The 27,150-nt window shown below is 42.9% G+C and overlaps 1 protein-coding gene across 3 annotated transcripts in view; it reads right to left on the reverse strand.

Moving 5' to 3' along the window:
- Positions 1 to 6,057: 6,057 nt before the first annotated feature.
- KCTD1 (potassium channel tetramerization domain containing 1) overlaps positions 6,058 to 27,150 on the reverse strand; it is a 185,390-nt gene continuing 164,297 nt past the window's right edge. For all 3 annotated transcript variants that reach the window (XM_063077374.1, XM_063077375.1, XM_063077373.1), the window contains exons 3-5: positions 26,720 to 26,864; positions 11,103 to 11,408; positions 6,058 to 6,867 (exon numbers count right to left, since the gene is read on the reverse strand). In XM_063077374.1, coding sequence (XP_062933444.1) covers positions 6,709 to 6,867; positions 11,103 to 11,408; positions 26,720 to 26,864 — 610 coding nt within the window. In that variant the 3' untranslated portion in view covers positions 6,058 to 6,708. The remainder of the gene's footprint in view (positions 6,868 to 11,102; positions 11,409 to 26,719; positions 26,865 to 27,150) is intronic.

Raw genomic sequence — 27,150 nt, forward strand, 5'->3', positions numbered from 1 at the left:
TATACAGGTCAACATTGTGGTTTAGAAACATATCTGCTCTACCTAAGGTAAGAGCTATAACTGAATTATTTGCATGCATATGCAACTTACTTAGAATTTCACATTTTCTGGTATTTATATATCTAAGAGATCAAACATTTGAGACTATGACATATAGGAGAGCAATATATTAAATAGTGAAACAACATTTTAAATAAAAAGCAATAATAGGTGAGAAACTTAAAGTTTGCAGCTCACCAGTACCTGCCTCCTACCATTTCCCCTTGTAATCCAATTGCCCATTACTGCTGACTAATAGAAATCCCAGCTGCGTGCGATTGCTTTAGATGATCCTTTAAGCCCTCCTCAGACTGGATTTAATCAACTGTCCTTACTGGTCTTGCTTCTTTTCCTACTAACTTAATCCTTCTGTGACAAGGATTTGATCCTCAGCTTCCAGGACAGGCTTTCCTAGTCGAGTTGCGAAGCTTGAATGGAAGACACCGCCAAGGTTTCTCTGGCTGTTTCAGCCCTGCTCACCAGCAGCATAATTTAAAACCTGTACTATCTGTTCCTTCTCCCGACAAGCACAATCTGACAGATTGGGAGGAGTGATGCTGCACTGGGTGACTCGCACTGAGAGTGAGGGGAAGAGAGGCTGAGAGGGAATGAACTTGAAGTCACAGGAAGTGCAGTCAGACTGGGCACATGCAAGGGACTTGTCAAGCTGCTCTGCTCATTTTTTGTGTAAATAGGGTTATAGAAAAGGAGTTTTGTGGTAAATGGTTAAGGTTTTGTGGGAGGGGCTGTGGGGTAAATTGTTAGGGTGATAGATTTACACACCTCTTCACATTTTGAAGGTTTGAAATCAGCATTTAAATTTCAAAGAATTCTGTAGCTGGTGGACAGTTTCCACAGGATTGGGCAGTTCTCTACCTAATTAAGAAAGGATGAAAGCTCCGGGGTTAAATTTCACTCCCGTACTTCCCAGCAACACCCCCCACAACACCCATCCCTCACTGCCCCCACTAGCTCCATTTGGAAGTGCAGCATCCAGTCTTGCCTTAGGGAGAATAGGAGATGCCAACTATTGTTAAATAAACATCTCCCATTCTTATATTAGAATAATGTTAGCCTATTGTTAGCCTAAACTGCGGGAACATAATGATATTATCCAGTGTTCTCTATACTTGTCTGATTGAAGAGTCATGCGTGTTGGGCAGTGTTAAAATACAGAGTCCCAGGTTCTTTATTTTATTTTTATTTTTTTGGTTGCTGGCTGGTACCGAGGTCCAAACCCTTGGCCCTGGTGTTATAACACTGTGCTCTAACCAACTGAGCTAACTGGCCGGTCCGCAGGCTTTTTACTTAGAGACTGAGATTCAGGAATTTATGGGGAGATGGGATGGAAGAGGGGTGATGGGCTGGGGTCTATAATTTAACAAACGCCTTTTGTGTCTGAAGAACAGGCAAGTTTGGGGAACACTGATATAACCCATGGCAAACTTTTAATAAGAGCTGCTCGACAGTTACATAGTCAGAGAAACATGTCTTCTTAGGGCTTTAGTCCTGTGTGTTACTATCAGTTGATCACCAATGTTACTAGTAATTGCTACTAATAGATTTCTAATGCAGTGGCATTTTTGTCTAGTGTCCTATAATGAAGCACACTGCAGAGCAAAATCACTTTTTGCATGGGTTAGAAAACCAAAAAGAGCCGAGTCCAAGGTATGACTCAAACATGGTGTGTGTGTGTGTGTGTGTGTGAGAGAGAGAGAGAGAGAGAGAGAGAGACAGACAGACAGACAGAGAGACAGAGAGATATTGAGAGAGAATAAGTGTTGTTCTAAGTTTCTGGTGGACTCTGGTAAGATTTTTTGACTTCCCAATGTTCTCATCTGTAAAATTGGGATAATAAAGCCAACTTTATAGGGTTTCTATGAGGATTAAAGGAGAGAACATCTGTAAAGACCTTTGCACATGGTAAGCATTCATAAAGGTACCTTATTTTTATCACTATTGTCAATTATATACCAGGATTTAAATCTTTATGATCAAATGATATTATGACCAAAAATTGGCATTGCATCAGATTTTTGTTTTTTATAAAAGTTATGTCCTTGAGCAATTTAGTTTTTGTGCCATCACACGCGATTCCGCCCAAATGGAAATTTTCTGGATTATCTAAAATTGTTTTTATCATTTTGTAACTCTTGAGTTACAAAACTGCTAGTTTGCAGATGTCTTGTTTGGTCTGTACATTTGAAAAAGTGAGTTAGTTCCGACATTTACTTATCTAGAGATTTTACACAGAAATCTGGATTCTCAGGTTTTCTAGAAAAATGAGAAGGTCAAACACACAGGACCCTTGTTCTCCTACAGCTACAACCTGCTGGAGTTGAGTAGGGGCTGCTCCTTTGAAAGGCACACACAAGCTCTGGATTGTCTCCCACTCATTCACACAACTTGCCTGGCCTCTGTAGGCATCTGAGTTTGTTGCCCAGACAAGGTGAGTCTTATTTTCTCACGTCTTTACATGGTCAGCTTTTGGTCTGCTTTGTAGACCATGAATGGTTGGGCAGGGAAAACAGCCCCTCCTACCAACAGGCTGCCCACCTTCTGCAGTTCTCCAGCATCTCTGAATGAGGTCCAAACCCCAGCTCGGCAGTCAAGATAAGCTTCCCCCCACCCCCACCAATTCAGTTCCACCTTCCTTTTCCGGCTCATGTTTCCTTCATCCCCAGTGGAAGCCAGGGGCATCCAACACCATGCTCTGCCCCTGCCTTATGCTTCCCCAGCCCAGGGCCCCTGCCCTCTCTCTCTCTACCCCTTCCTTGCAGAGCTGACCCATCTTCCAAGTACCACCTCCCAGAGGATGCTTTTTCTAATTTCCCCAGATAGATGTGTTCCCTTATCATTAGGCATTTTTGTAATCCTTGGTTTGTAAACATGAAATGACACGTCCCATCATGCCTTGGACTGAAGTTAGGTAAGTATATGCCTTCATTCTGCCTCTAGAAGGGCAGAGAGCCCCCAGCCCCCTACCCTCCACCCCCAGTTCCCCATGGTAGAAACATGTCATGGTCATCATAGTATTACCAAAACTGAGTGCTCAAAATTGTAAGGAATGCTCAAAATATTTAAATACGTGAATACATTTCCATTCTAAGGAGAAAATGCTATTACTTAGTAATCGCCTTTCTTCCTTATGCTATTACAACGTAAAAACTTACTTTTTCTCAAATAGTTTTGGACACTCCTTATAGAGCTTAACTGAGCATTAGCCACTATCATATCATTTACTTGATGTCTTAGAGTCTTAGTTACAGTAACTGAGAGACAAGGACAATACAGCCTCTAGTGAGCTCAGAGGGATGAGAGGAGTCAATGCAGGTAAAGTGCTCAGTATGTACCCGGCACATGGCAAACCCTAAATGGGTTGCTACTATTACTACCACCATGCAGAAACTCATCTAATATTTAGGAACCAGTTTAGAATTGGCTTGCTTTGTTCTTTCTAAAACACTTCTTAGAAAAGAGCAGGTCAAAGATTGTGGCTTGTTGGCCCTAGACTAAAGAAATGTCTTTTTCTCAAAAAAAAAAAAAAAAAAAAAAAGGGTGGGGGTGTATTTCAAATATCGATGATTTGGGCAATAGTAGCTTTTTAAAAAAGTATACTTTTATAACCACCAAGGTAATGATTAACTCAGGAAGAGACTACAAATGGACGTCAAAAGCACTGGGTGAGAGTGTGTTGAGGAACAGGTACCTACAGTCTCATATCATTCCACAGATTACTCATTAATTACAAATAGAAAAAACTACTTGTAATTTGGAAAGATTTGGTGGACGTCACTTCAGCTGAGAGGCCAAAATTGTCATCACCACTATGGGCCACACTGACCCTTGTGATGCGATGAGAAGGACATGATGTCACCTACGCCGTGTTCTTACGAAAAACAGCAAAGAAATTAACCTGACTCTACCAGTGAGGAACCAATCAGAAAAATCCAAATTGTGCAACAATCTGAAAAACGATTGACCTATGTCAATGTCATAAAAAGACCAAAAAAAAAAAAAAGAAACCTTTCTAAATTAAAGGTGCCTAAAGAGAGATTAGTAGTAAATGCAGTGCCTGATCCTTGATCAGATCCTCCAGGGAAAAAATAAGCATAGCTGTAGAGATCCTTACAGGGACAACTGGTGAAGACTGAATGTGAACTGTATAGTGGATAATAAAACGTAGCAAAAAATGATTGTGACTCAAATATATTTTGATCGACCTGCTCTTTCCTGAAGTATTTTGGTATCTGGGAATCTGCACATTCCAAGCCTAAAAATGTGAAAATTACAAGTGAAATGTTTGCTCCGTTGAATTGGATCAGAGTTTTTGAAGAATGTGCAATTGGGTGGTAGTCTCATACTCGGCAATGGGCACAGAAACTCATAATTGCAAGGTGAATGCTAATAGCTAAAGCACACAATTCTGTGTAGTATTTGGTTGGGACAACACTAACTGCACAGAGGGAGTGCTGGGTAAATGTCAACTGATGACAGCAACCAGCAGCTTCCAAAAGTGATGCCCTTGTTTTCTTGATGTTAGGAAATTTTGCCTAATGAGAATGGATTGCTAGTAAAATCATAGAGCAATTTCATTCTCCTTTCAGTAGGACGTGGATGGCTTGAGCAGCTGGTGGGAGCAGTGGTGTGTTAGTCTCAAATAAGGGGAAATTAAACAACAACGTGGACTTGTGGCTGGCAGTCATTAAAGTAAATTCAGCGTTTGGGCCGCCTCTGTGTTTCAGGGAATAATAGGAGCCATTAACAGCTTACTTTTAGTTTCAGAAGCCAGAGATATTTTCATTACTAGTGTCCTCAGGCATAGACTTTTTAATTTTAAAAAAGAAAGTAAGTTCAGGATGGAAATAGCCCACCACCACAGGAACATCTCTGCAGCAGAAACACATTATAGTTTACCTGTCAATCTTACCAGCACACCAGCTTTATTTTGAGTGTCTGGAACAAGGAAGAGAAGTACAGAAGAAAGGTAAAGGCAGGGCTGATAGAGGAACCAGTCACTAATACTTTGGAAAAGCTAAGGTCTTAATTCCAAAGTGATACTGAAATCTCAGGTTTCTTACATCCCTGGCTAATAACAAAGTGATCGTTCTGGCCCTGAGATTTTCCTACTATTTCTAAAGCCATAAGGCTCTACTTTTAAGATCTTTTGGACAGGTATTATGGCCTATTCACCTTTGTCACAAATTCTTTGTTACTTTCTCCAACAGGAAGTGGATTGTGTTTCCTCTCTCCTTGAGTCTGGGCTGGCTGTGTGTCCATTCAACCAACAGAATGCAGCAGACGCACACTGTGCAGTTCCAGGCCTAGCCCTTTAGAGAACTGTGGATTCTGCTGCCTCTTTCTTAGAACACTTACTCTTGGGATACTCCTCCTTGGAACCCAGCTACCATGCTGAGAAGGGCCTGAGCCACATGCAGGTCAACAGCCAGTATTAGTTGGCAGCCATCTGGGAGAGCCACCTTGGACATCCCAGGCCAGTCATGCCCCAGATGGCATCGTGTGGAGCAGAAGAAGCCCAGCGAAGGCCATTAATATATAAGAATCACAGAAGCACATCAGAGAATAAAATATGGTTTTAAGCCACAAAATTTTGGTGTGGTTTGCTCTGCAGCAATGGATAACTGAAATAGGTGTAACTGAAAAGTTCCTGAAAAGGAAGATTTGTTTTGGTAACCAGTGTAGAATAACAAAGGCATGTGAAATAACATTTGCTGAGTTGGAAGAGAACTGTCTAGAACAGGTGATGATATCCTTATCCTTTAGTGGGTTTTGACTCAAAACTGGCCCCAGCTACAAGGCCTCTTTCGGATGCTTGACACAGAAAATTTAAAAAAGCAAAATTTCATTTTATTCCAGCCTCACCCCAACACGTGTGTTTCACACAGACCTTATTTTTTAAACAGAGTTTATTGTATTTAATACATTATAAAATTTGAAAAATTGTAGGAAAGCAGCAGCCTCAAACTGGAGCAACTCTAACAAGTAATAATTCTGGCCCCTTTGCAAAACTGATCAGTTTAAAAACAAAGTAATGTTCACATCTGTGAGGCAGACAAAAAAGTGTGACTTCTGTACAAACTACATTTAAAATTTCATGTCTAACGTCTTTCAAATGCAAGGTGCTCATGAGAGTTTTTCTGAAGTCCTGCCTGGTCCCCACCTAAAGAAAGACATGAAACCTCCATATGCAGAGAAACTCGATTCAAGGTGTTTTTTTTTTTTTAAAAAAAAGGAAAAAGACAAAGGAAAAAAAACAATGGATGGCTGTTGGTAATGGCAACTGTAAGGAGACTGTGTCCTCACCGCTCATGGCTTGTTTAGTGGTCAGAGGCCTTGGGAGGCCCAAGACTCTTCTCGGCCATCACAGCACCAACTGTAGCTATCACCGTTTTTTTTTTTTCTTTTTTTGCATTTCCTACCTTTTGACATATATATATATATTTATATATTTTTTACACCTTGAGGATATCACTATTCCAACTGTTCCCATATGAGTACAGGTGTGGTCTCTATTGGATATAAATGTGTCTTTTATTCAATTTTAGGTCCAGGACTTGGTTTGCTGTCCCAACTGCACATAAATGTCCCTTTTTTTGTTTGCGTTATTGGTTGTGTATGTTTTCCTTTTTGCATGAGAAATATATCCATTTAGTCCAGAGGCTCTTGCTTTATCCGGATGACGGAGGGTACACGGGGCGTCCGCCTCAGTTCCCGCCGAAGGACGTATTCGCTGAACTGGGACGAGTCCACTCCTCCCCCACAGGAGCCCACGATTTCAAATCCTCTTTGCTGCAACCTCTCGAGGACCTGCAAGGGGCCAAACAAAGCCAATTAGGGGCGAGGCAGACTTTTGGCCACATAAACATCCCAAAGGATTGTGCCAGGGTTTGAGACCCTGTGCACCTCTGGTCCATCTCATCCAGCCCCTATTCTCTGTGAGCATCTGCTTTCAAAGAAAGACCCTGGGGATTAAAGGACAGGAGGGAGGGAGCAAACGTTTCTAATACCTAACAGCTGCATTTACATGCTTGCTTTACACATGCTGGTTATAACACTGGTGGTGGAAGCCCCATTTCATACAAGAGAAAACTGAGGCCCCCGGCTAGTAAGCGATGGAGCTGGGTTTCCAACTCAGGTCTGTTTAGCCTCAAGTCCCATGTTTTTAAAAAATACATAATGCTGCCTTCTCTGCAAAAAAAATGACAGATTACATTTCAAAGCTCATTTACCACTAAAGTGTGTTCAATGAGATGATAAAGGATATGGGAAGACAGTGATATCTGAGTTTACTTAGCCAGTGATTCACCTGCATTCTCAACACTGCCATCACTCAAGTTACCCAGTACTGAGTTAATATGCTATATTTCAGCTTGGAAGATTGATGTAATTTCAATAGCAGAACAAACGAACTACTCTGTTGAAGACAGTTGACATTTATCTACAGGTCATCAAGTTTGTGGCATTTGAAATAGATTTATTGCCTGCATACATCCAACGAGGCAAGAATAGATGTCATGGTTATATACTAGCAAATATATCCAAAAAAAGATATCCTAAACTTCTCATAAAAACATAAGCCACATAACCTATTGTTTAATTTTGAAATCAAATATCGAATGCCAGAGAGATCCCTGGGTTTGTCACTACATATCGACACTCTTAAATGCAGGAAACAGCCCCTGTGACTCTCAGGTAAAAATACAGGAAACTGATCTAGAGCATTGTTTCTTCAGGAATCCAACAAATATCAGACTTGCAAATGTTCCCTGCCAGGGAACATTCTTTATGGGAACAATAATTAACACCACTCTAAAGACAGGATGATTTTGTCATAACTTTAAAAAAAATGCCTGCCTCAAATTTTTTGGGGGGAGAATGAAGTAAAATGTCACTAAATAACTCAAAATGCAGTCACTATAAAGTGGACCCCTACTTTTGTGTGTGTGTGTGTAAAATATATATAACATAAGGTTTGCCTTTTTAATCATTTTAAAACATACAATCGCATGGAATTAATTACATTCACAGTGCTGTGTGACCAGCACCTCTATCTATTTCCAAAACTTTTTCACTATCTTAAACATAAACTCTGTACCCATTAAGCAGTAACTTCCTGTTTTTCTTTTCCCCCAGTTTCTGGTAACCTCTAATCTACTTGTCTCTGATATTTTTTTTCTTTTAAATTTACTTTTTTCTTAATTGACCCATGATAATTGTATATACTTACGGAGTACAATACGATATTTGGGACATTTATACAGTGTGCAATGATCATATCAGGGTAATTACCCTATCCATTACTTCCAACATTTGTCACATCTTTGTGTTGGGAACATTAAAGGTCCTCTCAACTAGCTACTTGAAGGTATACAGTAATTTGTTGACTGTAGTCTCCCTACAGAACACCAGACATTATTCTTCCTATCTCACTACAATCTTTTTTTTTTTAATTATTATTTTCTGGTCACCTACTTCTATATGGAATATAATCTGCTATCTTGCAAAAGAGCTTATTAGATGAGATTGGAATGCAAGAGAGTATGTTTTCTAAAAACTAAAACCTCAAATGCTGGCATATTAAAAATCCTTAGGAGGGCAGAATGCAGTGCTCTGTTTCTGCACATACGTTCATAATGCATACACACAGCAGTCAGCACAAGGACAGGATGGAGAAAACATCTCTAAGTTCAAAATCAAGATGTGCTTTGGTGGCAGGTGAATAAAAAAGCTAAGAACTGCTCACTCCAAGAATTCCCCGCAGAGGCAGCAATGCAGCCAGTGAGCATGGAACACCCCAGCTGGCTCAACCAAAGCGCCGCACTGGAAAGGATTCATTGCCATGGTTAGGTGGGGAAATGCACGGGTGAGGAAGCTGCGAGCAGTGAAGAGCCTGACTCTGACAGCGCTTTTCTTGCAGTGTTGCTGCTAATACAAGGAAATCCCTGAGCCTCTTCCTCCCCAGGAGGTCTGATAGGCACAATATGATAATTATGCAGTATGATCCAATGTTACACCTTGGATGTGGTCAAAGCTTACTTCAATGTAATGCAAACAGCTTATGAAGTCATTACTTTTTTTAAACATCAACTTGTTAATAGCAAAGTTCATTAAATTTAGTGATCACTTGAGAACATTAAAATAAGTCAGTGGGGGGGGGGATTAAAAAATAAAAAATAAAATAAGTCAGTGAGGTATCAGGTATCAGATGCCTTATCCTAAAGTCCCCATGTGCCTACAGGCTGGTGCCTATTTCTTGGTCAGAGGAGCAGGAAGCAGGGTCATGGCCATGTTGTAAGATGATGTTAATCTAGATGAAAATTTCCGCATCTGATCTACGAAATGTGTCAAACACATGAATTGCTGAGAGTTATTCACTGGCCTGAGAGGTGGGGCTGAGGTCTTCCTGTCCTGGCTCTGAATGGCTCTGTCCCTCCCTCTAGTGCAATACCTAGGCAGGGTGTGAGTGCAGGACGGGAGAGGCTTTCTGGGCTTTAGAGGCTTTTATGAACAGCAGGGGCCGGCTCAGAACACGTCTGGGGCAGTGCGGGAGCGCCACACACCTTTAGGGGTGCCCCCTGCACAGGCGAGGATGTGAATGTTGCCCTCTGGACCCCTGTGACCCAGCAGCCACCGCATTGCCTGAGTGTGTGTGTGTCTTCCTCTAGCATGCTTAGGGGTCTTTTTCTGCCAGTATTCTGCTCTCAGACATCTGGTCTTAAATTTTAAAAATTATAAAGAGCTGTGGAACAATACTTAAGGGGGCAGCATGGTCTCACGGGTGCTTCTGGTCTTTGCACTTTGGGACAGGTTTTGTCGGCTAAATCTTGAACAAAGTCATGAGCTCATTCCAATTCAAAAGAAGGGAAAAAACAAAACCTTTGCTGCCTTCAAATAGTTTTGTGTCACGTAGATCTGGAGTCAACACCCAAAGGAGGCTCCGTTTTCTTATCAGCAATGCAGGGGATTAACAGTGCTTACTGCTTAGAGTAGTTACAAGAAGACAACGATGCACAGAGTAGGGCAGACAGTTATGCACAGTGCATGTTAGCTAAGGTAATGATACCCACCAGCGTCTAAGGAACATGGCACCTCACAAGTTGTAAACCAAAGTTCTCAATTCCACCTTCAAGTCTCCTTCTCCCATGGACTTCTCCACCTCAGAAAATGGCAGTTTCACTCATCCAGTTCCTCTTGTCAAAAGTCTTAGCCATCCGGGGTTTCTGTCTCACATCCCCCAGCCATGGTCAGAACACCCTGCTAGCTCGACATTCAAGACACTCAGAACCGGACCCTTCTCAAGTGTTGCTCGGACCATAGCTTTCTAGCTGCTCTCCCTACTTCTACTGCTTACCACCTGCTGCTGGAGTATTCATTTTAAAATACGAGAAACTGTAAATAATTTGATTACATCAGCTCACTCTTTTGGTCACAATCCTCCAATGGCTTCCCATTCGATTCACACAAGCAAACAAAGCAAAATCAAAAGAAACCAAAACAAACCATCCTAGAATGCGTACCACCCTCCACAAGGCTCTCCATGATCTGTCCCTGACCACCCCTGGCCTCATGTCCAGTGCTCTGTCTCCCTGATTCACTTCCTTTAAACCACACTGGTTTTCCCGATATTCCCCAATATGCCAAGAATACTCCCACCTTGGGGTGTTCAGGACCTGCTGGTCTCTGTGCCTGGAATACTTCACCCCAGACAGCCTCTTATCACCAGCTGGCAAGATTCATGTTGACTAATGCTTGCCCCCCCCAACTCCCATAATGCAAGTCCATGAACATAGAGCTGTTCTCTATCTTGTTCTCCTCTGTATCTCCAGTGCTCATACCAGCACCCAGCACTTAGTAGGTGCTCAGTAAAGATATGTGGAATGGCTGAGTGAATGCTGTAGAGGAGTGAATAACTCACCTACCCAACACGAGTGTTACCACATGGCAGTTTCTCAGCTCTTTGGAGGAAAGGCACCATGTGCAGGCAAGCTTAAGTAACAGCATTAAGAGTGACATTCAATGCCACACAGTTGACCACGCTATACCTGGACTGAGTTGAGGTGACAGTAGCCATTTAGTGGAAACCTGATGACATGCGTTGAGTCGTGATTCCAGCCTGCATTGACAGAATTACACATCACGTCACCGATCTCCGGAAACACTTCTTCTATCAAGGATTTGTCACCGCTGAGTGTGATCCTTTCTCCAAGGTCTGGGGCCACGCGCACCACTAAGCACTCACAGGGCCTTGAAAAGCGACCAGTTTCTCTGTCCTGCTTCCACCTTTCCATCTCCAACAACATGGGCTGAAGCTGAAAATATTTTGCTTCTTCATATAACAAAGTATAGTCCTGAAAAAAAAAAAAGGTATTTCATGGTGCAAAATACAAATATTACATACTAAGAATGTCCACATCTAAGAGGTGATTTTTTTCACCTCCTATTTTCACCTCTGTTATTTCAATAATCAAATATGAGTATAAAGTTTTCACTTATAACACGTTGGTAAAGACTCAATTAGCATTTATTCATTCAGTAATGGTGAGAGTAGCTAAGAGTATTAAGGGCCAGGCAGGCCTCTTCTTTTTTTTTTTTGCGGTTGCCTGTAGGGGATCTGGATCTGTGACCTAAGTGTTGTAAGGCTGCGCTGTAACAACTGAGCTAACCGGACAGCCTTCTAAGTACTTTATGTGAATTAAGAAAACCTATTAGTAGAAAAATGGCTCTGGGTATTTCGTGTTTGATTGTGTTGGTGAGAATCCAGGTTCCGTCCTCTGGGATGGATTACATACGGCGACTAAGGTAAGGTGCCACGGTGCAAACGTGCACCCTTCATCAGAAGCCTGCGCCCCTCGGCACCTTCAGGGGCAGCTCCAGCACGTGCCGCAGGAGGGCGCAGGGCAGTGACGCAGGGAAGCGGGGCTGGAGACAGTCGTGGCTGGGCCCCAGGGGGGCAAGCATGCGGCTTTGATTTAAACCAGGGTTGGATCTGTGATGGGCTGGGGGAGGCTGATGGAGACTGGAAGGCTAAGGCACCACCTCAGCCACCTATTGGCACCACTGTCATAAAGTCAGAGAGGTCGACAACATTAAGCCTTGCCTCCTGCAAGTTACAGGTGTGAAAAAGGGAAACGCGTCCATTTCTGAAAGCACAAGCACCCAGTTTTTAGGTACGGTGTCTTTTTCTCCAGCCTTAAAAAAACGATTGAATTAAAACAGAAATCTAAACAACAGGCATTAGAACACATACACATGTCAATGAATGAGAGGACAAGAGAAGAGGAGACGCAGCAACTTAGGAACGATGCTAGTAAGCAGGTCAATATTATGTCTCAACGTAGCTATGGTCACAATCGTTTCTGGGTGTGAGATAAGTGGATACTTGTCCAGGCACGTTGACTGAGAACATTTTAATCAACTGACACAGGCGTTTCTGACTTGCTTCCGTGGACTGGGGCTGGCAGCCAGTGCCTGGTGCCTGCATGACAGCCAAGGCCGTAGACACGTGGCTTGTGTGCCTACAAAAGGCCTTTGCTGTCTGGAGGGGATGTAGCACGAGAAGCAGAGGATGACTACTGGAGAACTATTTTTAGTGTGCACTTTGCTCTCTCTTGCAAATCAAGCAGGAGCAGCAGCAGCATTATCCAAGGCTTTCAGAGAAACCAGTATGGAGAGAGGAGACTACTGGCCGGCCTCTCGCTGTATGATCCACTTTCCCCATTGAGAAACTTGGGTCAGGTGGAAGATGCTATCATAGACGTGCATCTCTGCAGAATGGGTTGCTACTTTCTTCTGTTCTTCTCTTGGCAACCCCATTACTACAGGAGTCTCAGGTCCCTACAGGAGAGGAATCCATTGCTCTGATAATCTTCCTTGTACATGTTTCTACCTGCTAGTTTCCTGACCCACAGGAGATACTGTTTTGGTTTAAGGAGTTGAGAACTAAGCTGAGGTGTGGCCACTCCTAAAATAGGGCAGAGCCAGGGCCCCTAGCCCAGCCTGAGGGGTAGGAGTGGGAGACTCTGCAGGTTGGGTCCCCACTACAGGGCTTTGTCTTTGAATTACATCAACTGTGAGATACTGACCTAAATACTAACTTATTAAAATGACAGCTCTCAAGGAGATTTAAAAACAGCATTGAGAGTTATGCAAGCAATAGAAGCGAGAACTCTTGCTACTGCTTTTTATTTTCTTGTCCGATTTAATTTAAAATTTTAGCACAAGGAAGGATCTGGAATCCAGTGAAAATATGCCTTTCCTTCTAGAGCCAGCAAGTCTTCAGATCTTAGAGTAAACGAGCTTAGAGAAGACCAACTTTGACCCTATGGAGGAATCCTTTCCTACAACAATGAATATTGATAATTTGTCCTCTGATTGAAGGCTCCCAGTGACAGGAAGCTCACTACCTACAAAGGCACCGCATTTACTATACTGGCAGCTCTGTAGTAAATGTCTTCCTCAGAAAGACCCGAATTTCCCTGCAACACCATTTATTTGTTATAATTTCTGCCCTCTGGGCTTATGGTGATTCTTTCATTGACATGTTAACCCTTCAAACATCTGAAGACAACGGTTATGTCAATATTATTCAGGCTAAAAACACCCAATCTTTTCAGCTCTTTCTCATTTCTTCTGACTCTGAGGTGCTTCAACATCCAGTTTGTACTTGACTTTGTCAACATGCTTCCTAAAACCCAAACCAGAAAGGAACCTAACATGTGATCTAATGAACGACTGCACTTTACACCCTTTGTTTGGCTGGGCACTCCAACCACTCTTAATGCAGTCCTTATCAGTTTCTTATGGCTGCCGTCACAATGACCACAAATTTAATGGCTTAAAACTACATATTTATTCTCTTTTATTTCTGGTCAGAGAAGAAAGTCAGAAGTCTAAAATAAGTCATTAAGGCTGTGTTTCTTCTGGAGGCTCTAGGGGAGAATCCATTCCCAGCTTTTTCCAGCTTTTCAGAGTCTGCCAGCATCCCATGGCCCGTGTCCCCACATCCTCCTACCTCCGCTTCTGCTGCCACATCACCTTCTCTCACTCTGACCCTCCTGCTCCCCTCTTCCACCTATAAGGACCCTTGTGATTACACTGAGCGCACCCAAGGAATCCAGGATAATCTCCCCATCTCAAGATCCTTAACTTGATCACATCTGCCAAGTCCCTTTTGTCATAGCTTCCAGGAATTAGGACATGCACCTCTGGGGTGGGGGTTGCGGGGGGACATTATTCTGCCTACACAGAGCATAGGGCTGTGTAATCTTTCTGGGCAGTCCCATTACTCTGTTAGTTCACACACGTTGCTTATAGTGAAATCCCTAAACCTTTTTCACGAGAGCTGCTATGAGCTAGGTTTTTCCTCATCCGGCATTGGTGTAAAATTTTAATCCTTCATTATTTATCCCCCTTTAACTTTCATACTGTAGGTTCTGAATTTCTTCTAACCTATTGAGAAACCTGGATTCTCTCATGCAACGTTCTAGGTCTCCCTCTCATTTGTGTGTCATTTTGAACTGGGCGTTCTGTTTCTACATGTGAATCATTCCTTAAAGTACTGAGAGGACAGGCCCTTTGCTCAGCTTGGTGCTCAGGAAGTAAATCAAGACTCTGGATTTTGGCTGTTCAAGCAGTTATAAAACCTGTAATTCTAAAATCATCCAGGCCATAACTGTGGCATTTGCTAGGTGACTTATTGGATGTTTGGGTGGCACTCTGAGGGCAAGGCTGGTGTTCTGGGAGCTGCCCAAGTTTCCATACTGCCCAGGGATTCTCCTCAACTATCGTATCCCGCAGGGAACGAGGCTAGCAGCAGCACTTGGGCGCAGAAGTCCCCCTACACTGACTCTGTGTCCTCACCACCTTTTTTCCCCTCTAAATTCACAAGCCATGTATTTATCCACTCTGAGGTCTGGCCATGGATGGACAGAGCCTCCCAATATATTGTTGCTCATTGCTATCTGCTCTTGGAAAACTAGGGAAACCCGGGCTCTGTTTAGCCCAGTGACTTCTGATTGTTCAAGTGGGGGTTTAGAAGGTCCCCCAGTGGGCATCCTGTATCCCGGGACAGCAACTCATGGTTCTGGCCTCGAACTGCTTCAAGCCACCACGTGTTCTCCTACTGTCGCCTGACTCTCCTGGCTCCACGTTGTCCCTTAGCGTGCTCTTCTGCCTGGTTCCTGGGGCCGAGCCTGCCTGCGCTGGGCGAGCAGACGCCAAGAACAGCTGTGCCGAGCTCTGCGCTGCTGTCCCCTAGCTCACCTGGCTGTCTTGCCTCCAAGCACCAGCTGCCGAGACCCGAAAAGGTCCTTCTTGTTGTGCTCCCATTTTCTGCACGGTTAAGCGCACACCGGCCATTCATTTTCTTGGCAGGCTCCTTTATGTTCGTCTCTTACACTTCCTAGCACACGCTTCCAGTCTCGGCTCATCAGAAAACTCCCTGCAAGGCAGACTCAGTCCCGTTGGCTGCTTTCCTTAGAAACCTCATCCTCCTTTCCTTCCTTACTCAGGATCATTTACTTTTATTACCTACATCCCATGTTTAAGAGTTTAGCATGTTTCCTTTTCGATTCTCTGGCCTTGTGCTCATTCCCTTCAGATCTCTGAATCTTTCGAAATCTTTCCTTAAGCCTCGGTTCTTACCTGACAATGTCCTTTCCTTGGCTTTTACAAACTCCAGATGACTCGGTCTCTTATTCCCATGGTACTTGGTGGAGATAGAAGTTTATGGGGCAGCAGGAGGTTCAGCACCGGTTCTGAAGGAAACGAATCCAGAGCATCCACTTTTCATCCCTTCTGAGTGAGGAACTTTCAGCAGAGCGACTCCAGAATGTGCTAGAAGCCACCACTCTGCTGCCTGCTCCTGTGCCAATTCTGTCTTCTCTGGGTAAGAAAGCATCACCCATATCTCCAGCTTAGCCCTGTATCCAGTTCCTCTCAGGCCTATGATCATGTTTAAATGATTTTAAAATCCTAGAATACAATATTTTTTAAATGAAGAGCATTTCAGATTTACAGTAATTTTTCGAGGCGGAAAGATCAAGACCTCATTTCAAAGGTGAGCTTCCCTATGACCCGAGGACAGGTACACGGGACAAGAAGGTAAATATGGGTGAAGTCCCAAATGCAAATGGGCCACCTTTTAAAACGTATTTCTTGATCACATATTTGGAATTCAGAAAACATTTTTCCCAGACGGAGGAAAATTATATATATATATATATATATAGTGCATTAGTTTCCTACTGCTGCTATAAGAAATTACCACACATCTGGTGGGTTAAAACAACACAGATTTATTCTCTGACAGTTCTGGAGGTCAGACGTCTGAAGAGTATCTCACTGGGCTGCAACCAAGGTGTCAGCAGGGCTGCCTTCCTTCTGGAGGCTCTACAGAAGAATCTATTTTCTTGTCTTTGCCAGCTTCCAGAGGCTGCCCAACTCCTTAGCCTGTGGCCAGCAATCGCATCCACTCTGGCCCTCCCACCCCCTCCTGGAAGGATCCTCGTGATCACGTAGTGCCCACCTGGATTATCCAGGATACTCTCCCCTCAATTCCCCTTAATCTCAAGACCCTCAACGTAATCACATCTGCAAAGTCCTTTTTGCCACATAAGGCAACATATTCACAAATTCTGGGATTAGGACTCTGGGGGCCATTACTCAACTTACTGCATGCAATTACTGGCTGAACAGAACAGCTCAAGGGCTTATTTAACTCCGATTGTACTTGAAGTTTTGTACAGTACTTGACAGGTCCTTATGCTCCAAAGGCAACTCAACCACTCATTCATTTAAAATCTTATGTGCCAGATGCCATAGAAGGCAGTGCTGGCATAAAGAGGATTTTTTTTTTTATGGGGAATGCATCCGATACCTACCAGGAGCTCTAGAAACTCTTCACATACCCACACCCAGGACAGTGGGATCCTGCTCTTGGGACCCCAGGGCAGTGCGTGGTTCCCCAGTAGGCAGGGTACATATGTATCACGGGTATCACCAGCAAAGTAGGGGTGCCAAGAAAATGAGGGAAAATGAAAGCGTTTTATATTTTACATTTCAAAAATAACATCTAAGTAGTAGTCATCATAAGAAAAGACAGATCTCTCAGGAAGTATTTTCCTTTAGTGTTAAAGATTGGGGGTGGGGAATGGTAAGCCACCATAGTTTTTGCAGCGTTTGGGGTTTGGAGCCTCTGATGTTCTTAAATGCCCTGGCTCTGCCATATGTCCTTGGACTGCCATTCTTTCTTTTCTTCAAGGCCTACGGAACTGGCCCACTTGCTCCTTTCCCTTCCACCACTTGATACTTCTCGCCAGGAGGTCTCCTCCCCTGTCCAGTGGCACCGACTTCCAGCTTCTCCGGATGACTCTTGTTTTTCTGAGGTGAAGATTTATCTGATGGTTATTCAAGGAAATGGAAGTAGCAGAGAAGTGTCCCTTCCACGTGTTGCCACTGTCTCCACGCCCTACCCTTCACATCTTGTAGAGAAAAACTAGAGCAGACACAGGTGATAATGACACGCTGCTGATGGCAGGACTGACAGCAGAGCCACCTGCATTTTGAAGCAACACCTGGCTTGGCAAGTCAGGTGGACACTACACTATAGAAGGTAGGCCCGGTGTCCAGGGTGTGGCCAGAGCAGGGGCTGATCTGAGATGGCGCTGGGGTCGGGGTGGCTGGGGCTGGGGCTCTGCTCTCCTCCAATTCTTCCCTGGTTGCTGCAGCTGATCCTGCTTCTGAGGGAATATATCTGCGGGAGGGAAGTGCGCATGGGCTGGAGTGCTAAGCAGCGACAGTCTCCGCACCAGGGAGGAAAATCCTAGGTGGCAGCAGCTGAGGCCATGGGCTAGGGCAGATGTTCTCGGTGGGCACTCCTATGAGTGGGCACTCCCGTGGGCACTGGAGAAAAAATTTCTTAGGGGGCAGGTCCAGCTCACCACTCTGTCTTCTCTCCCAGGGGTAAGGACGCAGAAGTCATGTCTGTTGCTACAGCTGATTGGCTAAAGAGCAGACATCGGAGCCAAGGCGAGCCAATCAGATGGTATTTCTGTAGAACTAAGGGAGGGGAAAGAGACTCTGGGTGTTGCTGGGGCAGAGACATGTTAATGGCTGTGCTCTAGAAAAATTCCCACGACTGAGGTCCTCAGAGTTGTCCTGGTGTTTCCATCCCTGAGAGAACGCTTCCACTAACTCTCTGAGATAAATTACTAAGTACTTTCCATAAATACTCCCTTTCTCTTTCCCTTAAGCTAGATTATTGGTTCTCAGCTGGGAGTGATTTTGACACTAGGGGGCATGTGGCAATGTCTGGAGACAGTCTTGGTTGTTGCAGTGGGGAGGGAGTGTTCCTGGCATTTACTGGGTAGAGGCCAGGGATACTGCTCAAAATCCTACAATGCACAGTACAGGCCCACCACAAAGAATTATTTGGCCCAAAATGTTAATACTGCTTAGGCTAAGAAGGTCTGAACTTGACAGAGATTGTTTTTGTTGCAGCCTAAGGAACACGTAACTCATGTTGATGGAATAGCCAGTCCCAGCATCATTAATGGTGGTTCAACCGCATATGTTTGTAATGTGATGTGATATGAAGTACATACATTACTGGAGATATATTCTCACCAAAATGTTTATCTTAAATCCATCAGGCCTTCAGGTATAACTTCCAGTTTACAGGAAATTAGGGGATAGATTAACGAGCTAAACTATGAATGACAAGACAACCAGACACATCTAGATGGGATATTTTGTAGGACAACTGCCTCAGTCTCTTTGGCAAGTCAGATCATATAAAAAGGAATCAGACTAGAAAATAAGAGGCTTAAGGGACATAACCTAATTCAATATGTGGTCAGATATTGTCTTAGAAAAGGACATTTTTGGGTCAACCAGGTAAATTCAAATGTAGTTGCAGTATTGAAGAAAATAAAATTTTAGTAAAATGGAAAGGTAGAGATTATTGTCTGAAATAAGTGTAGAAAAAGATGCAGAAGGCTCCCCACTAAGGTTTCAGCATTGGCAATCTGAGTAATGGAAATATAGTGTTTAGATTTTTTTTTTGCTTGTCTATATTTTGAAAATTGCTAAAATGTACACCTACTTCTATAATATTAAAAGGTTATTAAAAATAACCAATAGCCTTCTGAATATAGCCAGGGATAGCTAAGTTGGGGGTTGCTTGCCAGCCAATTTTTTGTCTATACCTAGAATGGTGGACAGTCATACAGAGAGACCTCAAAAGGTATTGGTGACATGCCGGACACTCACCAAAGATGTCAAAAATAAAAGCCTAGGGAGAGAGAGAATTCTGTGGTTCTCATAAAAAATGGGATCAAAGCTCTGGTCTCCTAGGGTACTGGAAATTATAACTGTGTGTGTGTGTGTGAGCATGCATGTGTACATGTTTATAAGCAGGGGATAAAGCAACAGTGAACAAATCAGTATAATTGGGGGTATGGGGAAATTAAGGGAAGAGGGACAGTCATATCCATAATAAAACACTGCAGAGAAGTTGTGCAATCACTTCCCCAGAGAACAGATTCCAACCACTTTCCATGGGAGCCAGGGCATAAGCAGCTGCCACTTAAATGGTGTTCTGAAATATGAAATTATCTAAATTGTCAAATGGGTATCTAGTTCAGACAGCACATGGCGGAATGAGATTTTAAGGGGTGTGCGATGCTGTGATTTCAAGATTTAAGCACTTGTTCACCCAGCATTAAAGGCTGGAGAGAAAAGCAGGTAACCAACATGTAGTCTCTCCAGCAAACCCAGTAAAAGAGATTCCCTCCACATGCAAAAAGCCATGTCCCTCTTCCAGGGATGGCAGGAAACCCCTGATTAGGAGCACAGCACCTATAGTGCTACTGTTCAGGGCACGCAGACTGCAAGCTTGCACGTGTAGCTGTGTCTGTGACGCACATACGCTGAGCTGCTGCTGTGGGTGCAATTCCACTTTCAGCCACGGGAGCCCAGTGACTGACTGCCTTGCCTCCCATTCACCGCTGCTGCTCCTCCCAGCTTCCAGAACACCCTGTAATTTACGGCCTGTCACCTAGAGGTTCTGTGGGAAACATTTCAAGGCCCTGGGATACGTGAGTTTCATTTGACATGCTTTTGTGTTTTTTTCCCCAAGCGTGGGCTACAGCTAAATCCTTAGCCAATTAAATGGTGTGTTCAGTAGGTTGAATTGATGAATAGCAGGTCTTCAAGGGCTTTGGAGTCCTCAGGGAGCAGGTGAAAGGTGAAAAGCAACCATCCCAGCCCTAGGCAGGTGGCTGACCGGGTGAGACCTCAAGGGATGGTCCTCTGCAATCGGCCATATCCTGACTCCACACAGACGCTTTTCCCTCCCCAGCATCTAACCTGAATGCTCTTGGAAGAAAACCAGTGTCTGCCATGTAGGTTTACGTGCTGAGGGTTAAACCAACGTGTTTGTTTAAAATACCTAGCCCACTTTCTGGAAGATGCTATGACTAAAACCAAATGGCTAATATCATTTTCTATCTGTAATTCCCAATATATTGTTTTGTGTTTCCCTGGAGTCTGCATCCCTTTTAATTATGGCAATTATAAATTAATAGATTACCCAAATAAATAGCTTAGGATGATGATATTATGCATCTTTTATATTTTCTATTTGGTCCTATGTGATTTTAAATAGAAGTGCATTGCCTAATTATATTTAGCTTCTGACCTATTCTTTTGACCCTTTCTGCTGTGTTTAAATTAATTAATATGAAGCAATTATTGTATGCCCAGCACATAAATTCCTCCAGAAAAACAAAAATGTCCCTGCCTGCAAGAACCTTATAATGCAGTAAGGAAGTCAAGACACACACATAAAATATCCAGAGTCCAAACACAAGAGAGCATGTGACGAGGTTTTAGGTGAACTGGTGTGAACCAGAGTCTAGTCTGAATGTGAGCCTCACTCACTTTACCTACGCATCTATCTGTGCATTCATTCGTCCATGCCCCAAACACCTGCATGCCTAGCACGTGGCAGGTGCCTAGTGAGTGTGACAGCTCTGGCCAGCTTCCCCAACAGCTCTTCCCTACCCCTACTCCTTTGCCCACTTCTCTCACTACAGAAGCTGGAAAGAGAGAGAAAAAAAATCACTTTCTCAGCCTCCTTTGAAGCTAGGGGAGACTCATTTCTGGCCAGTGAACCATAAAAGGGACATCTTCTAGGGGATCTTCTGACAATGATAGTCTTATGATTAAAAAGCCCTTTTTCCTTCCTTGAATGAGGACGTGAAGCTTGGAGCTGTGGTAGTCACCTTATGACCCTGAGGCGGCAGGCATGAGGCCCAAATGTCAACACCGAGGATGGCAAAACAAAAAGACAGACAGAGTCCAGGCCCTTGATAACATCACTGAGCAGATCCCTCTGCCAGCAGCCATGGGCTCTGACTTTTTAGCTGAGAAAAATCACATCTCCATTAGTTGAATGGCCGTTCTGACACTGGTAGCTGAAAGCGTTTCTAACTTACAGCTGGGTATACAGCACTAAACAACAGAGACAGATAATTACAAATGTCTGGGTGACCACAGAGCATCACGGGTTATAGGCAAGCCTAAGCTAGACTAGGCCCAGGAGGACAGGAGAAGACCGCGGAGGCAGCCAGAACTATGTGTTCTGAAGGGGCAAGAGGACAGAGCACTGGAGGAGCTCGGAGAAGCCCTGCAGGGCACATGCACAGGGTAAGGGCTGGAGGAGGCGATCAAGGGCCAGAGCCTTCTGGGCCTTGTGGGCTCTGACAAGTATGTAGTGCTCTGCCCCAGGGACAGGGAGAAGTCCCTGCAGAGTTTCAAGCAGGAGCAAGTCATGAGACGCTATTTGAAAAGTATCCCCTGGTCAGGGATGGGGTGGAAGATGGGGGAGGGAGAGGGAAAGGTGGGTGTGGATCTCATGGGGCAACAGGAGGGTCCTTGTGGTGACAGAACTGTTCTGTACCTTGACTGCATCAATGTCAGTAGCCTGGATGGGATGTTCTACTATAATTTTGCAAGACATTACTACTGGGGAAGCTGGTTAACAGAAGCGTATTATTTCTTACAACTGGACATGAATCTACAATGATCTCAAAATTGGGGGAAGCTGGGTAACAAAAGTGTATTACTTCTTACAACTGCACGTGAATCTACAATGATCTGAAAATAAAAAGTTTAATTTAAAAAGTGTCTCCTGGTTTGAACAGAGACAGTGGATGAGAGAGGGGTGAGGGGGGGAGAGTGGAGACTGATGAAGCCAGTCCGGCTGCTGGGCCTTGGACTTGGGGGCTGGGATGAGAGGAGAGGATTGATTTGAGAAGTATCCAGAAGTGGGATGGACAGACTCACTGATGGATCATATGTGGGAGGAAGAGAAGAGGAAAAGTCCAGGATGACTCCCAGGTTCCTGCCGTGAGCAGGCAGATGGCTTTTGGCATCTATCACTGAGACAGGATACAAAGAAAGAGGAGCAGGTTTCATGGGACTGGCAGCGAGGAGGGAGAGGCCACCAGGGAGCACGTTTTTGGGTAGCTTAAGTTTAAGGAACTGTTTTATTTTAATTATGTAAGTAATAAGTGAATGACTGCTCATGGTAAAAAAATAAATAAATAAAATTCAAACTAAAATATATAGAACTAAAAGAGAAATTTCCTCCTTCACCCTTCTCTCAATTCCACCACCTTCCCTCTAGGAAAATATGAGAGAGAAAGAAAACGTTCCCCCACATCTGCACCTCACACTTCAGCCCTTCTCTATGTGCCTGCTTCCTCTTCCAGACAGGGAAAGGTCCACATCTGAGTGGACAGCACTGTCATTGGTGGTGCCAGGTTTGATTAGTGGCTGGGTCACTGCTGGAATCTGTGCCCCATGCAGGGACTCAGCCCCAGTTCTTGTCTCCATGTGGGGCCAGCACCTGCTTTCTAGGGCAACCCTGTCTTTCTCCCTAGCTCTCATTCCACCTGCAGCTGGTGTCTGAAGCAGGCTCTCTTCAACTATGCAACCTTCAACTTGTAACCCCTCAACTGTGCACTATGCAACCCTTCCACTTGCAACCCTTCAACTGTGCACCATGCAACTATGCAACCCTTCCACTTGTAACCCCTCAACTGTGCACTATGCAACCCTTCCACTAGCAAATCTTCAACTGTGCACTATACAACTCTTCCACTTGCAACCCTTCAACTGTGCACTATACAGTCCTTCCACTTGCAACCCGACTGTGCACTATGCAACTATGCAACCCTTCCACTTGCAATCCTTCAGCTGTGCAACTATGCAACCCTTCCACTTGCAACCCCTCAACTGTGCAACTATGCAACCCACCCACTTACAACCCCTCAACTGTGCAACTATGCAACCCTTCCACTTGCAACCCTTCAACTGTGCAACTATGCAACCCTTTGACCTGCAGCCCTTCAACTGTGCAACTATGCAGCCCTTTGACCTGCAACCCTTCAGCTATGCACCTATGCAACCCTTCGACTTAGGGCTCCTGTCTAAACCCATCAGCTCCCTCTGCAGTTGTGTCCGAGCATGTGTGTTTCCAGGTTTAGACTGAAGGCTGGAGGTAGGAAACTGCACTTTGGCCTTAGGCTTACAGGGTGTTCTCTAATCCAGCTGTTATCTGAGAGAGCCCTGGATAAAATTTTTGCCCAAATCAATAAAATGGCATAGAGGAAAAAGCAGGAAAGAGATGCAAAAGTTGGCATGTGGAGGAAGAACTATATACCTTGAAAATTACCCTTGAAAAGCCTCTAGGAAGGTGCAATTTCATAAGTGGCTTCTCAATGTGCTTCCCATCCTGAGTTGGAAGAGATCATCACCATTGAAGTAGCAGACTCTCACTTAGGAGTCATGTTGCACAAACCCAGCACACTTATGAAATTTAGACCCTGGAATCAGACTCAGCACAGTGAGATGCACACTCTTGCGAGACCCTGGGAACTGCCATTGGCTCTCAAGCCTTCCTCTGACTCATTCCAGGGCTACAGGGGAACTGCACATGCTGGGTGCAGTTATTACTCTCTCTCTTATTTTCTTGCCAAATGCATATAGTTGTCTTCATGTGAAGTAAGCGTGCATGTGATGCAACTTCTCTGTACTCTCTTTTCCATTTGGCTAATAACCTTGGCACATGCCCCATTGTTCAAAATCCTGAAGGAGAGGATGGATAAGAGGCCCCTGAACTCCTTATTAATTTGGGATCTACTCTTCTAGATCTTTTTCTATGCATTTATATGTGCACATACATGATTTTTTACATAAATAGGAACATATTAAACATATTATTCTGCAACTTAATATTTTCACTGAATAATAAAATTTGGATTTTTTCCCCACATATCAACAAATGTAGGTCTCCTACATTTAGAAAACTATTCTATAGTATGAATACTTTATATTTGTAACCATCTGCTATTGTTGAACTTTTTTTTAGTTGTGTCAAGTTTCTGCTATTACACACGTAACTATAATAAACATCCCATGTATATATATATCTTTACATATCTATATGAATATTTTGGAAAGCTAAATAGAATGGAATTGCTAGACCAAAAAGTATACATATTTGAAATTTTAATAGCTACTGCTGAATTGCCCTCCAAAAATGTTGGACAATTTTCACTTCCAACCACATTGTATATTCTCCAACAATGCATATTATCAATCTTTTAAAGAATTTTTGCCAATCTAATGGATAAAAAGGAATATCTCATTTTATTTTTGTTTCTTTGATACTGGAGAGATTGAATATCTTTTCAAATGCTTATTGGTGATTTCTATTTTTATCTCTGGGAAAATTTTGCTTATAGCTTAAAAAGTTTTCCATTGGGTTGCTTGCATTTTTCTTTCTTTCTTTTTTTTTTTTTTTTGCGGTGGGAGCGTCGCCGCGCTCCCAGCGCAGCACTCTACCAAGTGCGCCACGGGCTCGGCCCGCATTTTTCTTATAGAGTTTTTGTTTGTTTCTTTCTTATAGAGCTTTAGGAGCTCTTTTATGATGGATATTAATCTTTTCTTGCAAATATTTCTTCTGGTGTGACAAATCTTTTATTTGTATATAGTGTCTTTCATTCAACAATTTTTAAAAAATAGTGGCTTCTGGGTGTTATTTCTTGCTTAGATAGGACCTCTCTGCCTCGAAATTTTACTTTTAGAAATTCCTTTATATTTTTTTATAATACTTTTACAGCTTTACTATTTATGTTCATTTCTGGAATTTTTGTGAACTTATGATGTGAAATAGGGCTCTGACTTTACATTTTCCCCAAATGCCAATGACTGACTATTCCTTTCTTCCCCCACTTATTTGAAATACCACCTTTATGACATACCAAATTCCTGTGTGCACACACATCTGTGTCCAGACCCTTTTCTTCTCCCTTGATCTACTTGTAAATTTCAGCCCTGTCAGAATCACATCTTTTAATTAATATAGCTCCATAGTATGTTTTGATGTTGGTAGGACACATTCACCATCACCCTCCCCTACCACTGCTATGATGACCTGCAGTAATAGCTATTCCTAAAATTTTTTTTTTCCTCCTACACAAATTTATAAATGGGTCAAATTTCGTTTTTGTTTTTTTCTTTTCCAAATTTCATTTTTTAAAAGTCTGTGACTTACATGGGTTTGCACTGAATGTGTAGATTAATTGGGGGATATAACTGACCTCTCACCAATATTGAGGCTTCCCATCCAAGAACACTGAATGTTCCTTCATTTATTCAACTCTTCTTTTATACTTGTATGTAGAGATTTATGGTTTTCTTAATCAGGCTTTGCATTGACTCTTGCTATTCTGTGGAAAAGCTATTGATTATAATACAAAGGTACTTCAAATAGTTCATGGAAACACAGAATTAAAAGATAATATATCGGGCCGACCCCGTGGTGCACTCGGGAGAGTGCGGCGCTGGGAGTGCAGCGACGCTCCCGCTGCGGGTTCGGATCCTATATAGGAATGGCCGGTGCACTCACTGGCTGAGTGCCGGTCACGAAAAAGACAAAAAAAAAAAAAAGATAATATAAATCTTTCCTAAAATTTTTTGAAGTATTCTTGTATGTTGGTCCTGAATTTAGATGCTTTAATGAGTTCTTTTTTAGTTGTAATACAATTTAGTTGATTCTTTAGAACCTTCTACTTAGAGAAACACTATCAGCTGCAAAAATTACATTTTCATATATTCTTTCCTAATATTAACAGTTTCTACGTGTTCTTCTTCTCTAATTCCATTGCCTAGAGTTGCCTGCAAATGTAGGACTATCTTGGTGTGATTAACTTTTAATATTTATTACTAACTTTAACAATTCTAAAATGTAACTGATACTGTTTGCTTTGGATTTCTATGAGAAAAAGTCTTCATTCTCTAGCTTGCTGACACTTAGAAATGAGCTTTGAATTTAATCATTTTTTTTTTCAATTTATTAAAATAAACTGTAATTCAATTCTTTCAATAAAAAGTGATCCTTTTTTGGTCATATAAAACTTTAATGACCATATACTCTTTCATGAAGATAGCATAACCATGTCAAAGAGACCTTTCTGATGCCATTATATGTTGGTATATGTTAAAAATATAGAACTAAAAAATACTTTTTGGAGCACATCAAAACAAATCACATATTTATGCTACTGATAATTTAACATGAATCCCTCACCTTGAAGTCATCAGGAATGAGGAGTTTTGATGTTCGTAGAAAATTCAAGATATATCTGAACATCTGTCCATCTCTGTCAATGAAATAGTGCTGTTTGAGACTGTCCAAAACAATGGGTTCTGTACCATCAAAAAGTCTTCCGATTCTGTGATAGAAAAGAGGCAACAATGAAGACAATTAGATCAATTGTTCAGCCACTAAGACTAAGAGCTACAGTTTTGTGTCACTGTCAAAGGTAGCACTTTCAAAGATGGCAGTCCGGAAAAACCACCTGTTAAGTAGTTATGGTTCTCTGGGAAGTTCTGGTCCCTGCCAGATAAATATCTCAGGACCAGACAATTCAAAATAGTCTCAGCCTGTCTCAAGTAAATTCTTTTATTCACTGCCTTTAACCTACAAAGAAAATGTTCCTGACATGGTGATTATGGCTA

The sequence above is a fragment of the Cynocephalus volans genome, chromosome 13 (genome assembly GCF_027409185.1).
Source record: "Cynocephalus volans isolate mCynVol1 chromosome 13, mCynVol1.pri, whole genome shotgun sequence".
Taxonomy (NCBI): Eukaryota; Metazoa; Chordata; class Mammalia; order Dermoptera; family Cynocephalidae; genus Cynocephalus; species Cynocephalus volans.